This window comes from Gymnogyps californianus, chromosome 3 (genome assembly GCF_018139145.2).
Source record: "Gymnogyps californianus isolate 813 chromosome 3, ASM1813914v2, whole genome shotgun sequence".
Classification (NCBI taxonomy): domain Eukaryota; kingdom Metazoa; phylum Chordata; class Aves; order Accipitriformes; family Cathartidae; genus Gymnogyps; species Gymnogyps californianus.
The window spans coordinates 67,310,856-67,325,917 of record NC_059473.1 but is presented as its reverse complement, the minus strand read 5'-3'; the positions used below and the strand labels follow the sequence as shown (position 1 = coordinate 67,325,917).

Genomic DNA, 15,062 nt, shown 5'->3' with positions numbered 1-15,062 from the left:
AAAGGTTTAAATGTTGATAATGCAGAAGATGCTCTATGCTAACAGTACAACAGTTTCAGATGTTTGTTTGTATCCCTCTCTACAAGGTGGGTAACAGATAGATGTCGCCTCACTAAATAATAAGTATTTATTTATATACATTTTAACACTCTGCAGAAAAGTCAGAAACCGTAACATTGAAAAAGATCTTTAATTTCACATTGATAAAATTAGTGCAGCGTGAACTTGCTCTCTGTTGTACAAAAAGGAAATCTGAATAACTTTGACGAGATACATCCCAGGGTCCTGAGGGAATTGGCTGATGTAGTTGCTAAGCCACTCTCCATCATATTTGAAAAGCCATGGCAGTCAGGCAAAGTCCCCAGTGACTTGAGAAAAGGGAATATCACACCTATTTTTAAAAAGGGTAATAAAGAGGACCCTGGGAACTACCAGGCAGTCAGCCTCTAGTGCAAGATGTCCCTGCTTAAGGCAGGAGGGTTGGACTAGATCTTCAAAGGTCCCTTCCAACCCAAACCATTCTATGTTTCTATAAGAAAAGTAAGCATTCCCTAGGAAAAGCTGATTCTTATGTGCTATTCCTGTATGACTAAATAGTTTTATCTATGTTAAAATTAATATTCTCATTATGGAATTAAAATGTAAAGACTTGGTACGAGTCTGTAATAGGTGAGGAGATTGAGAAATGTTTAGGTTTCAAGGTTTGTGCATTGTAGAACTTTTAAATGGAGCCTAAAAAAATGGCTGTGATGATAGTTCTTTTCTTCTCAAGCTAGAGGAACAGACAGGTCACTCTGAAATGCAGCTGGTGAGAGGACACTGCATGGAAACCTCACTGAAGGAAATGACACCACTTTACCCTGGGTACTCTCAACACTATGGGACCCAGGCTGAGCATCAGTTCTTGGATCAAGCAAAAAAAAAAAAAAAAAAAACACCAATTTTTTTTGTGTGTGTGTTTTAGCACCAAAATAGAAGAACCACCTTTTCTGTTCTTCTCTTCTATTGTCTAGGTTTGAAGAAGAAAGGTTTGAATATTGGCATTTCCATCAATTTTCCTTTCCTCACCATAGTCTCTCACTATGGAAAGAAGTGATTAGCTTTAGGAAATAAAGAGAAAAGAAATTGCTTTCTGCTATTATTTGAAAGCACTATGAAAAGAAATTACTAACTTTAGCCCTCAGTTCTGGTATACACTAGGCCGATGATGAGCAGCAAAAATGGTCAACAGAAAGCAGCTATTCTTTTTGAGGCCTTCACAAGCAACTGAACAGTGGGTAATGGAGAAAACCGACAGAGAAAATTACAAAGAACAAGGTTGACATTGCCAGAAACTTTACAGGTACTGACTCCCTCCATTTAGCTTAATGTATCTTAGATATTCAACAGCTGGACAACTTGAGAGCTTTGCAGTTTGACATTTTATAAAGTGCACTGTTTTAATAGACTTTGCTTTTAATTTTTTTTTTAAAATGACACAAATTATAATCATCTTTTACTTATAACATGAACAAAAGTTGAGAGGTATTAATAAAGGATCTATTTTTCTCAAGGAGAAGAAAATGTTCTTAAAGAAACCTGAGCCTCTCTAGCAGTTATGTACAGGGGAGGGAGAAAGCTGAGCTTGTTCTAAGTTGAGGTATTTTTGAATTATTTTTTTAAAATGCATGTTCTGCAGGTATTAACTGAATGGGACTGAGCATTGTACATGAGTGAATTTTTGTCTAATTAGAAAAGATGGAAGATTTCTAACTGAAACTTGGCTTGATTTGGAGACACCCACCTTAGAGCTTTTCAAGGTTTGCTATGGTAAAATCTTTCTCAGTTTTTCCCACGAAGTGCTGTGGACATCTTACTTTGCATGACATTTGTAGCTACAATTTTTCTGGGACAGATGATGCCCTGCTAGCTAGTAACCAGAATTGTTTGCAACACTGTGGAAAAAAAACTATGTTGGAATCAAGTGTGTGCATCTTTCAGCCCAAATTCCCCATCTGGTAGCAGCATTTCAGTTGGAAGCAGCTCAGATGAACAGGAGAGACATTGTCATTAGAAGGCAAACTGCAGCATGGCAGGGAGCTGTTCAGCTCTCTAAACTGATATTAGCTGAATCCTGCTAAGCATCTTTCCCCCCCCCCCCGCCCATGCCAACATTTTCAATTACAGAATTTCTAACTGTGAGCAGAATGTTTGAAACCGTGGCCACTGTCTCTCAGGACAGTGACAGAAAAAGATACGTGCTAGATGGTCGTTTGAGGAATCTGGAGAGCCATTCCATTTCTAAATTAGGCTTTTTCTCTGCCTGAGTTGGATGTGGGACTAAAATGACAAGGTTAGTTGTTCTTAAATAGCCAATTGTTTGAAAATTCTTGCATCAGAACTGCCTACTCTCTTTCATAAATAATAGACACAAACAATAATCCATAACAGCATATGTGAATTGAAATACGACCTACCACATAGAATCATAAGGAATTGATATCGGCCTCTGAGAACACAAGGAGCTGTTTCTCAAACTCACAAAACCTCTGCTTTAGGTCATCAGCAGAAGTAGTTGGATTTAGTCTGTTTCATGTCTTAAGCCTGTAGGAGAGGCCATTCCAAAAAGAAAAATAGTGCAAATGTGATATTTAACTTGAGATGCATGGTGTCCTGCATATATAACAGTTGTTTTTATACATGAGTGTCAAGGTAGAAATTAATGATTGAGGAACACTGTTTTGCATTGAGAATTTGATTAGATCTGTCATTCCTGATTGTCGGTCATCCTAGGTACTAGAAGTTACTGAATCTGGTAGCGTGATGGATGCAAGGCTGCTGTGACTCTGTTTTCACGTTCACACTGTAGCAAGGCAGAGCTCATATTTCTGCGAGAGTGAAACACACACACATGGCTGCACAGAGCAACATAAATAGACCACAGTGCCTTCTCAGCACCCACATGAACACAAACACAAACACAGCACAGGCTGCCTCACCCTGTTCTTCCTCTCCAGCTGATTAGGATTAAAGTCTGCTAGGGGCATGTGTGTGTGTGTACATCTATGGATGCATACACGACATGCAACACTTGAGTAGCTGGCCCGAGATCTCACTGGTGTCCCCAGTTGTTGGCACCCAAACAGAAGAGCCTTGGAGACTTGCAGCCCTACTCTAATTGCTGGTACTTGGACCTCTTCTGCTGGCTGGCTAGTCAAGCTTGAAGTTAACTCTTGTTCACACATACCCACTCAAAAGAGGGAGCACACCTAAATGGAAGATACTTAGAAACAGGATTTAATGAGAAAATAGGACAGACTTCAGTGATCAAGGTCAGGATAAACATACTGACCAGCTAGCTATTTACAGTCAAGTGGTTCCTTTTATCTCCTTTTTCCTCTGTTTTACACTTGTTCCTCCCTGATCCACCTTGATCCCTCCCTTTCCCCGCCTTTATTCCCTCCCCTAAATGTTCCATAGTAAGTCTCATCCATTTACACAATCCCCTTAACACATCCCATAATACATTTTACACAGTCCAAAAATGTTCTTTCCCCTGCTTCTCTTAACGAGTCGTGCCCCCCTGTAGGCCATAACCCCCGTTAGCCTGCAGAACGTTCTGCGGTAGCTTTCTCAGTTGACTCACCCGGATGGCTTTGCGCACTGGGACAAGGGCTGTCTGCAGTGCTTTGCTGTCCCTAACAGCACTTTTGAATGACTGGTTAAATAAATCTATGGGATGTTTAAGGCAACAAGTTTTAACAGTATTTGTGCTAGCCTGTAAGGAAACAAACCCTTGCCCAAATTCTGCACTCTTCTCGATAAAAGAATACCATGTTTACTTGACCACTGAACTGGAATAATAATCAACAACACAATATAATTACGGTAAATAAGTAGATACACAGTTTACACCAGATAGCTGATGGAAGCCTCCATTAGAGCTATTACATTCTTCTGTTGAGAAAATGAAACGGAAATACTTCTATAGAATTGTGTGGTACTGTATTTTTTCTCTGATGATATTCTGACTTACATGAACGGTTTCTAACTGAAGGATTTATTTTTTAAATAGAAGTGCAGGTGGGAGTCAGGCACAATGAGATTTCCTGCTTCACTAGCTAACCCTATGCAGATTAATGATTCACTTCAGCTCTATCTGAATAATATTAGTGTAGCAAATTATCGTGTATAGTAGGATGCACTTTTCTATGTCTTATGAGGCATTCATAAGAAGATACAGTGCTATAACTTATGGAACTGTTCCTCACAATATGTGCTTCGCAGATCTCACTGCTGAGACAATTACCAGTGAAAATGAGACCCAAGACTCATTTTGTTTCTCATCTTGAGGATTATGTTGTCTATAACTTGGGAAAGGCTTAAAGGACTATTTAGACTGTTTCCCTCCCACTCCCATAATTACACTGTGGTCACATGAGCAGAGCAAGTAGAAAAAAGCACGAGCTGCACTTTGGCAGCTGTGTTAATGGTCTATTACATGCTGCTAGGCAGCTTGGTATTGCTCCATTTTCACATTTGTATCAGCAAACTTTGGTCTCCAGGTTACATTCTATTGGACTTGTACAAAACCAGATGTGCTCTGAGATTGTACAATTGTTACATCAATTGACGTGTCAGCTTATTGATGCTATTTGAAAAGTAAACCAGGCATGGTCCATCAATTACCCTGTGGGAACAGAAGCTCTGTGTTACAATTTGGTAGGAAACTTGGCTCCAGAAAGTTGAGCAGGTTCACTTTTTTTGATTGTGGAAACAAATACAGCAAAACTCAGTGATACATTAGACTTTATTGGTATTAGTATTCTCATGCCACTAAGCTCTAGCTGGTTGTATTATAGTAACCAGAACACCATTTGCTAAGCGACTCCACAATAAAAGAAGGGTTACTCTGGTACCTGGACAAAGACAGTTTTCCAATTGGTTGGAAAGTCAGTGTCGCTTCCATGACATTGACTTGCTTTGAGGATCATCATACAGCTGCCATTAATTTTAGTCTGTTTTTTCTGCACTAGTTGTTGTCAGCTTGTTTAGAAAGCACATTAAAACATGGAATACACTATGTTTGTTGTCTGTGTCATAGCACTGTGATGAGCTGGTAGTGACTAGTGTAGCTCTCTAAGCTGGGACAACCATCTTCCTGATTCGTGCTAAAGCTCTACAAGTCTAGTTGTCCCCCAAAGAAAAGGTGTTTCTAAGAAGCATGGTTTAGTATCCTGTACTTTCTTCAGTCTAGCCTTAGTGAGAAAGATCAGGAATAATATCAACCAGGGCATGTTTTTGATGCATGTGCTTGCTCATCTTCCCTTGACTGCAATTAGCATTAACAGCCTACCAACATTTAAAAATTCTGGTCTTTAGTTCCAGCACTACTTCTCTGCCCAGGAAATAATTTTGGTTTATAGAAAACAGTATTTCAGTTTCACTCGTGAATAGAGATGTGAAGGAGAAAAGAGAATGTTTCACATGTCAGTGGGTTGCAGATAGCTCGGTGCTGTTGCAGAAGCCACTACAGGAGCTCTCAGAGGCTAGGACAGTAGTAGTAGACTGGATCAGGCTGAAAACTGTAATTGAGTAGTGGTTAAAAACAACCCTTCATGTGTACTCTTTTATTTATGTTAACAGGCTTTTTTCGTTGTCAAGTTTAGATTAAGAGAAATAACGTTCACCCCACTATGACCTGCAATATGCTGTTTCCTCTCCACTGCTTTTTTTATAAATTTTTGTTGCAGTTTCATTTACAAAGTATGCTAAAAATAACCAAAGCCAAAGGTATATAATAAATTGCAGTCAAACTGTATGCTATCCCAGAAGGTAAGAAACGAGACTTCAAACAAACCTTCAGCAGAATGTGCAGGAAATGGTATTGAAATAGGGCTTTAATTTGAAAAGTAACTGTAGAAAGTTTCACTCTCCTATACAGCCTAGTGTTTCAAAGCAAGCAAACAAAAAAAGACTTCCTGTTGATTATGCCTCTTGGCCCCACAGAGCCAATGCATCCAAGATGTTTGCAGAGCTAAATGTTTTTTTGGCTAAAGGCAGCATTTCATATTGAATCTTCTGTGAAGTTTTGCAAATTTTAGAACTTCCACAAAGGAAACTATATATGCACACCTAAGATTATTAATTTATTGTCAGCTATGTCCTAAACCACAGAACTTCCACGGCAGAAGCCCTAGCAATGTGTTTAACCTTAGTTGTTATCCATTCAACATATAAGGAGTAGTCTTATTATGAGAACTTGAGGTAAAACACTTATTTAAAAATTTTTTTTAACAGTCTTTAGAAGTACTCTAGAATGAAATCTCTATTCTGAACGGCTGGAGCTGAAAGAGTTTATGGGGTTTGACTAGATCATGCTGGTGTAAAAACAATTTACATTGTACATTGGATTCTTTACTCATGCAAAGGACAATGTACAAAATAACTCTTGATAAACTAGTTCCTTAAAATATAGCTGTTGCTCATTACCTCCCTTAATAAATAATTAAACACTCCAGCTATTTTCTTTCATTTCAAAAAGCTTAACGGGGGGGAGGGATCAGTTTGGAGAGGTATATTAATGTTGTGTTTTTCTCTGTTTATTGTAAACAGTATTGGTGACACTGATCCAGTATAGTTACAGTTACAGTTATTTGTGGCCACAATGGAATATATCTATAAAGGAGTTTAAGAGGGGAAAGGGCATTTGTGAAGCAGGGGACAAGTGATTGTATGATTCCTGTTGAAACAATGGAATGAAACACATTCTCCTTGTCTCTGGAGATTTATGCCATTGAGGAAAAATATTGATAACTTGAGATAATCCTCCACGAATGCACAGTTATGCACATTTTTTTCAGGCCGAAATAAGTACAGCCTCACCCACTTCTTACTCCCACTGAAAAACTTTGGTTGTTAGTGATTTGACTTCCTGACTGAAGCTGTTGTGGATCTTGCCATGTTCTCAGCATCTACAAAGAAGGCAGGAATGATAGCTGGAGATAAACATTTTCTTTGCCTCCATCATCAAATGTACTGTAGTATTTGCAGTACTCTGCCACTTAACGAAATTTCTATTTTATAATAATACTGGTGGTTATTGAAAACACAATTTGAGTCTTCTTACTGTTTCTTTCATTGATTACTGTAGGATTTTCGTTCACCAGCATTACTGATTGTCTAAGTATTCACAACAGATTTTGTGAGGACCAAGTCTGAATCATGCAGCTTCTTTACAATGACTATCTGATACAGAAAACATTAAGTATTAAATCAACACTCTCTCCATGATGCCCTCTGGCATCCTCATGTGCAGACTCACAGCACTGCATCTTAAAAAACATTAACTTACTATGTGTTCTGCTTTTCTAATGGAAATAGCTGTTTCCTTTCCTTAGCTTCAGTTCTACCTCTGTAGCATCTAGATGTTACTAGGTTAAAAAAACCAAACCAAACCAAAACTGCATCACTAACATGTCATTCTGCAATTGCAAATGTATTGTTTGTGGCTTGCATTCCAGCCAGCCTGTAAACAGAAATAAACCTTGATAAATCAATTGAATAGGCTGGTGAAATGGACCATAATGAGCATTGATTACATGCTTACATTCTGTTTATAGTGATATTTGATGTGTCTTTGTCCTATAAAGCTTATTTATGGCCACAGTGCTGAGTCATGTGATTGAAACAAGAATGTTTTATAGAATGATTTCAGCATGATGTGATTACCTTTCAATAGCTTAAACCTATGTTTTTTCTTAACAGCTATAAAGTTGTAACAGAGTTTGGCAACTCTTAAACATTGCAGAAAGTAGATGTCTATAAATACACATACAGAAACAAACTCACTTCCACAAATTGAAAATACTTGAAAACAAACTTTGCAAACATTTGGCTGAAGCTGCAGCTTAGCAATTACCTACTAAGTTATGTGGAATTTAGAATGCTTTTTAATTCTATTTTCAAAGTCTCTATTGGCCTCATGCAACTAATCTTTTTTCAGAAATGTTAATGGAGAATTTATTTCTATAGTTAAAGTTTCAGTGGAATCTGAGACCATATTGCATTTTCAGGGAAAAAAAAATCAAACGTTATCATATTTACTGTTCGTAGTTTGGTAGCTATTAAGAAATTGGAATGAATTTATAATTATGTATTTACATCTATTTTAACAATTAATCTATTTTCCAGATTTTCCAGATTGCGTATGTTATTGTGAAAGCAGCTAACTCACCTCGACCTGGGAATTGGATATTAGAGCGTTCGCTGGATGGTGTAGACTATCAACCGTGGCAGTATTATGCTATCACAGACAGTGAGTGCCTGACACGCTACAACATTCATCCCCGTCCTGGAACTCCATCCTATATAAAAGATGATGAAGTCATATGCACTTCTTATTATTCCAAAATCCATCCTCTGGAGAATGGAGAGGTAAGATCAGATGTTACTCCATGCACCATAGCCTGGCAGAAAAAAAACCCTTTGCTTAATTGGCAAATATCTGCCTTGAGTAGACAGAGTGTTTTGGTATGCTTGAAAAATGGGGAGGTAGTCTATTTGCAATTTTAAAAAACTCATCTTACGTGGTCCTATATAAATGCATACAAGGTACACTCTAATAAGCACATTCTACAAAGTAAACCAAGACGTAAAAGAGTTATTAGGTAGAAGTAGGCACTAGTACTTTCAGACAACTTTAGGTGCTTGAAATATGTTCCCGTGTCACTTGCGAACAAAGGTGAGAATACTGGGAAAAATCGTGGACCCAGTGAAGTCATTAAAAGACTTTTCTGTGAGTCGCATTTTCAGTCCCTGTGTATAAGCTAGGATGTTAAATGGTAATGATTTTACTTGGAGTTTAATTTATTGCATTTAAGAGCTTGTAGCTGACCCTCTGCCCCTGCATATACCTATTCATTCTTCTCCTGTCAGAGGCCTCTGCTGTTTCATTGTGAGTCCAGGCACATGAATCATGGACCACTCATTTGTTTTAACTGAGGTTGTAGAAAAGATGTGGTGGAGGTGAGAATGAGGATCTGTGGTTGAAAGAACAAGGCAAATGTAACAAATGTAGCTGAAAATACAGTATTTTCAGCCACTTAAAATGAAGAGAGGGAAAGCCATGTGTACCAAATTCCAACAAGTGTATATTTTTTTCACAGTTTTTTTTCCAACACTTGCTTTGCACACAACTTGGTAATTCAAGGAAATAACGTGACTTGAATGTGCACTAGATCCGAAGTATTTATTTATTTACAGATTCTTTGATGTCCAATGATGTTCTGTGAAATTTTAGCCTCAATATTTATCCTTCTGTTAATTTTTTCTGTTCCACTTTTTTAATGGCTTATCTCCATATAAAGAGGTACGAACTTAGTCTCTTTTGTTCCTCTACATGCAAAGCAACATTCACATACAAAATTGTTAATACAATTATTTTTGAGTACTGGATATAGATATGTATAGTTTGTTTATGTTCACAGGAAATTTCCAATGCCAGCTGCAAAAATAGAAAAATAGAGCTTTCAATGAAAATATCCTGCTGATACACTTTGAAAAGATGTCAACTTGGATCTAAAGGAGTCTCAGATGAGTTATCAGATATGAAATCAGTTGCACATCTAGGAAAAATCATTGCAAATACTTTGTATTTGTAGTTGTTTGTAGTTGTATCATTTGAATGGGTATTTGTTCTTGTAAAATCTATCAGGAGCAGATAAAGTGATATTAAAAGAAATAGTGCATACATATGTGCTATGTTTTTGAAATGTTTCCAGCTGGCTGCTTTTTAAGGGATGAACAGAACATGAGTTAGCAGTTTATCACTTGCAAAGAAATTTTATACAGTTTCTTTGGGAGAAAGTCTGCACTGAAAATATAATGGCAAAGTAATTATTCCAATAATTAATTTAATTTACATTGTTCAGTTTCTTTGATTATCTAATTCTCTTGCAGACAGATATTGATTCCAGTAGTCTGCTGTCCTCTTGGTTAAACCAGTGCCTCCTTGTGTTCTTCCTTGGCTGAGTTAAACAGCAAAGGGCTTTTATTCAGCATGCTGGTATATATCCGTGACTGAAACATTGGCTTAAGGCCTGCTGAATTGAGTGGAACTTAAATCCGATCTTGAGTGTGCAATTAGTAATTTTTAACTTGGCCTGATGTGCTGTAATTGGTGTTCTGTCCAGAACCTAGTAAATGACCAGCATCTGATAAACAGTTTCTTTAAATGGGAAGAAGACTTTGAAGAGAGGAATGCATCTGTTCCATTCCACTTGGAAAAGGGGAATTGTTAGATGCAGGCATACTCTATGAAAGGCATATGATTTAAGCCACCCTAAGTTAATCTTACCTCACACAGGTAGTTATTAATCTGAGATATGGCCCTAATAGAGAGAGAACATCTTGAAATGAAAAGCCTAAAGTTTAACTTTTATAGTGACTGGAAGGGTATCATTCCACATGAATTAATCAGCTTACCTTTTAAACAATATTCTTTTCATAAGTAAAACACTAGTTTAGTCTGTCTGAGTAGCTATAGACTGCATTATGAAATAGGTACCATTAACACAGAAATAACCCAGGTTAATTCTTTTTCATATTTCATCAAACATGTAACATGAAAAATAATACAATTCATACCAACATCAGATTTACCTGCAATTGTGTTGTAGGTGGTACTTGCCTGGCTCCTGGTCTTTTAGTGGAACTACATCTGCATATCATTTATTTTTGTTCCAGGGTAGGGCTTTTGTTCTATGAATCAGATATTACAGACATTTTGTAAGACTGACAGAGTTATGAAATGTACATTAAGTACCTTTCCTTTGCTTCAAAACCCATGAGCTATTTAGGCACACCATTCTGGTGTACGCTCAGGAAACCTGATGAACTGCAGAAGGAGCGTAGGTCGGCAAGCCAGTTCCAAAGCCAAATCTACCTCTACGGTAGTGTCTTAAGTTAAAACTTGTCATCTTAGAAAAAGCAGAATATGTTCTTTTCATGTATACTTTCAACAAACATTTTAGTCAGTGACTTGATTGATTAGAGTATTTCCAGGAATGTTAATTCTAAGCAAAATATTTTGGGCATTTAATAGTGTCACTGTTTGCACCAGTAATATTCTCAGAATATTTCAGAATTAAAACCAACAGCAACTAGAACAACAACAACAAAAAGACAACAAACAAATGAAAACCCCATGTGATTTATCTTCAGGTTAGTGTAACTAGCACAAGTTTAAGCTCGCCTAGTCAAATGTGAATAAACAATCTGTAGACCAAGAATTATTTGCATAAAATAATTTTATTGAATATTTTCATGAATTAATGGAAAATTGCATAATGACACCTTCTGAATGAACAAAACTGAGGAATTCTCAAACAAGGAAATTTCTCTAAAAGTGTAGACTTGAATGCAGAAAGATTGTTAGCATTCCAGTTTCCATACTAAGATCAGTGATACCTAAAAAAATCATAGGGAGACCAGAGTGTCTCTATATCACACTGGCAAAGGCAGACTTTTAGCATTTACGTTTCTGATATGCCATCAATAAATGTAAATGCTAAAGTTTCCCAAAATAGTATTTCAAAATGAAAAAGCAAGTTCCACTGTCTCAGTGTCTAGAAAAAGAACTAGAAAGAGATCAGTTATATTAATGAGTTACTCAGTAACTTTTACTGAATTGATGTTTCTTGCTTTAATGGTAATTTTTTTTGGCACTAACTGAGAAAGAGTCGTTTATGTAGGGGTTAATAACTGGCGGGATGAGGCTGCTATTTTCGGGTAAAGAAGAATGCCCATTTTGTGAAGAAGAATGCCCATTCTGTGACATTTTCATCTTTACTTAAACACCATATCAGAACGGTGTTTTTCTTTTTTTCTTTATTTCCTCAGATGATCATTAGGTTGAGAACTAAAAATTAGTGGGTTACCATAGTGATTTTTGCTTCATTTCCCTGACACAGGAGCCTCTGATGTTTACATCTAGTTTGTACCTTTTTTACTGAAATCTTGCTGCTTCTGCTAGACTGCAATTTGTGTCACAGCTTCTTTACCTTGATGACTAGGTGGATGTAAGGCTCTGGACATTAACTTTCAATGTTGTAATTTTTTTTTTCTGTGAGATGTATGAAGATTTCTTTTAGTAAATGCTTGTTTGAACTAGCATGGATAGTATTTGTATTTTGATACATGGGAACCTTCCCTCTTGCTTGCAGTTGTTTCAACGCTGGACCCTCTGAAGACTTAAGGTGCACCACTTGATCACTATAACATGTTAGGAAAATGTATGTCTTTTCATAGAAAATGACATATTTTACCTGACCTGTAGTTTGAGAGGAAATAAAATAGGAGGTTACACTTAGAAAAAGCATTCTTCAAACATACATAGATTTAGAGTATTTTGTATAGGCTAGGAGAAAATATTTAGGTCAAAAATAATTGTTTTGTTTTTTCTTTAATATAAAATAATTCTCTATGCAAGCAGAGATTGAAAGTCAGATCCAGTGAAGACAGTGGGAGAAAGGTTTAATTAATCTGATAGGAAAGCACTTGCTCTTACTAAGAAGTCAAGAAGAAAAAACCCTCATATTCTGGGAAACATTGAGTTTCTCTACAATGAGGCTTTCTGAAAGTATAAAAACCAAAAGGAAGGGTGTGAATTTAATTCCCACCTTATTAAATCTTAATTGGAATAGCCAGTTGACTCCCTGGTCCGTATTAGTGTCATCACATAGAGGAGTTCTGACAGAAAGTTGTTTTTCAAAAATTATAATCATTATTGTTGTGCAGAAGATATCTAAACTTATAAGGAGAAGAAAACCCTCCCTCTTTGTAGGCAGAATCTATTGTCAGAAGAAGCTGCCTCAAAGGATATTTCTGCAGTTGAGTAGAGTTTAGGTTACACAGAAGTTACAAATGCTGAGCATTATTTGTCAGTTTGGTAGGCAGATTTATTAGGAAAAGGAGGGATTAAGAGAGCAGAAGCTAAAGTGGCTGTAGATGAGGAATACTTTTCCTTCAAAAGTGTTTGTGTGTGTAAGTGTGTGGGTGTAGCCAATGGAAAAATCTCTTGGCAGGACACACAGATAATACTGGTCTCTTTTTCAACCCCAGTTGCCCTTTGCCAGAATTTTCAGATGCAAGGTGTTCTCCTGAAGTTCTTGCTCAGGGTAGTATTGCTATCTAGTTTCTACTTCCTGGTTATGTAGTCTGGACTTGCTCTTAACCTTGTTGTAGAGACTAGATGAACAGGACAACAATGCTGAAACCCTTCCTAGATGTTTTTGACTCCTACCCAAGACAGAGATAGGTTAGAGATCTGTCTTACACTGTCTGGCTCTTTCTTCAGGAACACATTCAGCTTACCTTTTTTGTAGTTAAGGAGGAAGGGAGTTGAAAATATTAACAATGTCAATACTACTGGAGAGTTTGGGGGGGGCAGTGGGGGACATGAGTTAAACATTCATTTATCCCAATCCTTAATGAAAACTTTTACATTTATATTTTTTTTTTTTTTTGTATCTCATACCTCCCCATCACCAAATACACTTGTGCAATTGTGAGCTTTTTGGCTTCCCATCACATTGTTACTTGTTTTGTTGTATTTCATATTTCATGGAAGAATGAAACTGAGATGTAGATTAGCTGTATCAGGATGCTGTGAACATCACTCCCTGCTAATTGCTGTGATACTAATTTGGTATCATGAGAAGAAATCCATAAATGTATCTCTGCCACAAATTGTAACCGATGAAGAAAGCCATATATTTGTAGTCATCCTAATGAGGCAATGGAGAGGTGAAATTTCAGGATTCAGTAAATATTTCTTTGTACTGAATAAGAGAAACAATCTCTGATCCTCCTGTGTGAGATGCTTTTCATACGTTATTTTCAGTTGCTGAGAATGATCTACCTTGACATTTAAAGATCAAAAAATTGAAAGGTATTAGCCCTATATTTGAAGGAAAGTAATCTGATTCTAGAAATGAGAATGCCACCTCATTGCAGTATGCCAAGTGTACCAGATTTCCAGAATGGTTGTTTGGACGTTTCGGATCAAACACAGCCCTGGGTGTTGCTTGTTTCTTTTCAGCAAGTGGCATTTGTGAAGCAATCAATCTGACTACCAGATAGTTGATGTAACTATATTGATAATGACTATCAGACTGTTATTAAGGAGGTAATATAGTTGCACATCTGCTACTTACACATTTTTGAGTAGCACAGCCCAAATGCACCTTTTAAATGACTAATCAGTGTTAAAGCATTTACTTCAACAATGTCAACCTACTTTCAGCATTACATTTACTATGTAGACTTAACCAAACTTAAAAAAAAAAGTTATACGCACAGAGGAATATCAGTATTTTTGTAATATTGTTTTTTTAATAAGTAAAGCAGTGCATGAAAATGGATTTTAAAATAAATTAGATATTAGAGCTGTATTTTATATCCAACATTTTTTCAGCTCCTGGGATTTCCTCATCCTGATGGGTTTTGCACTTTTCATACTGTTGATGAATCCATATTCCAAATACTTTTCCATCTTTACCTCAGACCCCTCTGGAGTTCTGGCATTCCTAACATCCTTTGGCAATTAGTTCCATATATCTGGTACCTGTTGTACAAAGAATCACCTCCTTTTGTTTCATTTTACTTGGCTACCGCTGGTTTCATTTGATGAACTGCAATTCTTGTACTGGAAGATTTGGTGAACAGTCAATCTGTAACCACTTTCCTCATGTCATTTATCATTTTATAGATTTTCCAGGCTGATGAGTCCTACCCTATTCTGTTGGGGTTTTTATACGGAAGATATTAATTCATTTAATCAACTTCTTGACCTTCTCTGAACTTTTTCCAGTATGTATATGCTCATTTTAAGATGAGGTGACAGTGGTATTCAAGGTGTGGGTGAACCATGGATTTATAGTGGTCTAATTATGTTTTCTACTTGTGATTTCCTAAAAGCTTGCTTCCAACTTGCTATTTTGCATTGCTGCTGAGTATTGTTGCTCATTGAAGTCTAATGTTTTCTCTAGGAAAAAATAATAAGGGTATCACTTAAAAACTTG

The 15,062-nt window shown here is 36.8% G+C and overlaps 1 protein-coding gene across 1 annotated transcript in view; it reads left to right on the top strand.

Annotated features, from left to right (window-relative positions):
- The window catches only part of LAMA2 (laminin subunit alpha 2), a 382,277-nt gene that overhangs the window by 110,429 nt on the left and 256,786 nt on the right, over nt 1-15,062 (top strand). Inside the window, exon 4 of the mRNA XM_050893952.1 lies at nt 8,173-8,415. Within this exon, the coding sequence (XP_050749909.1) occupies nt 8,173-8,415 (243 nt within the window). The remainder of the gene's footprint in view (nt 1-8,172; nt 8,416-15,062) is intronic.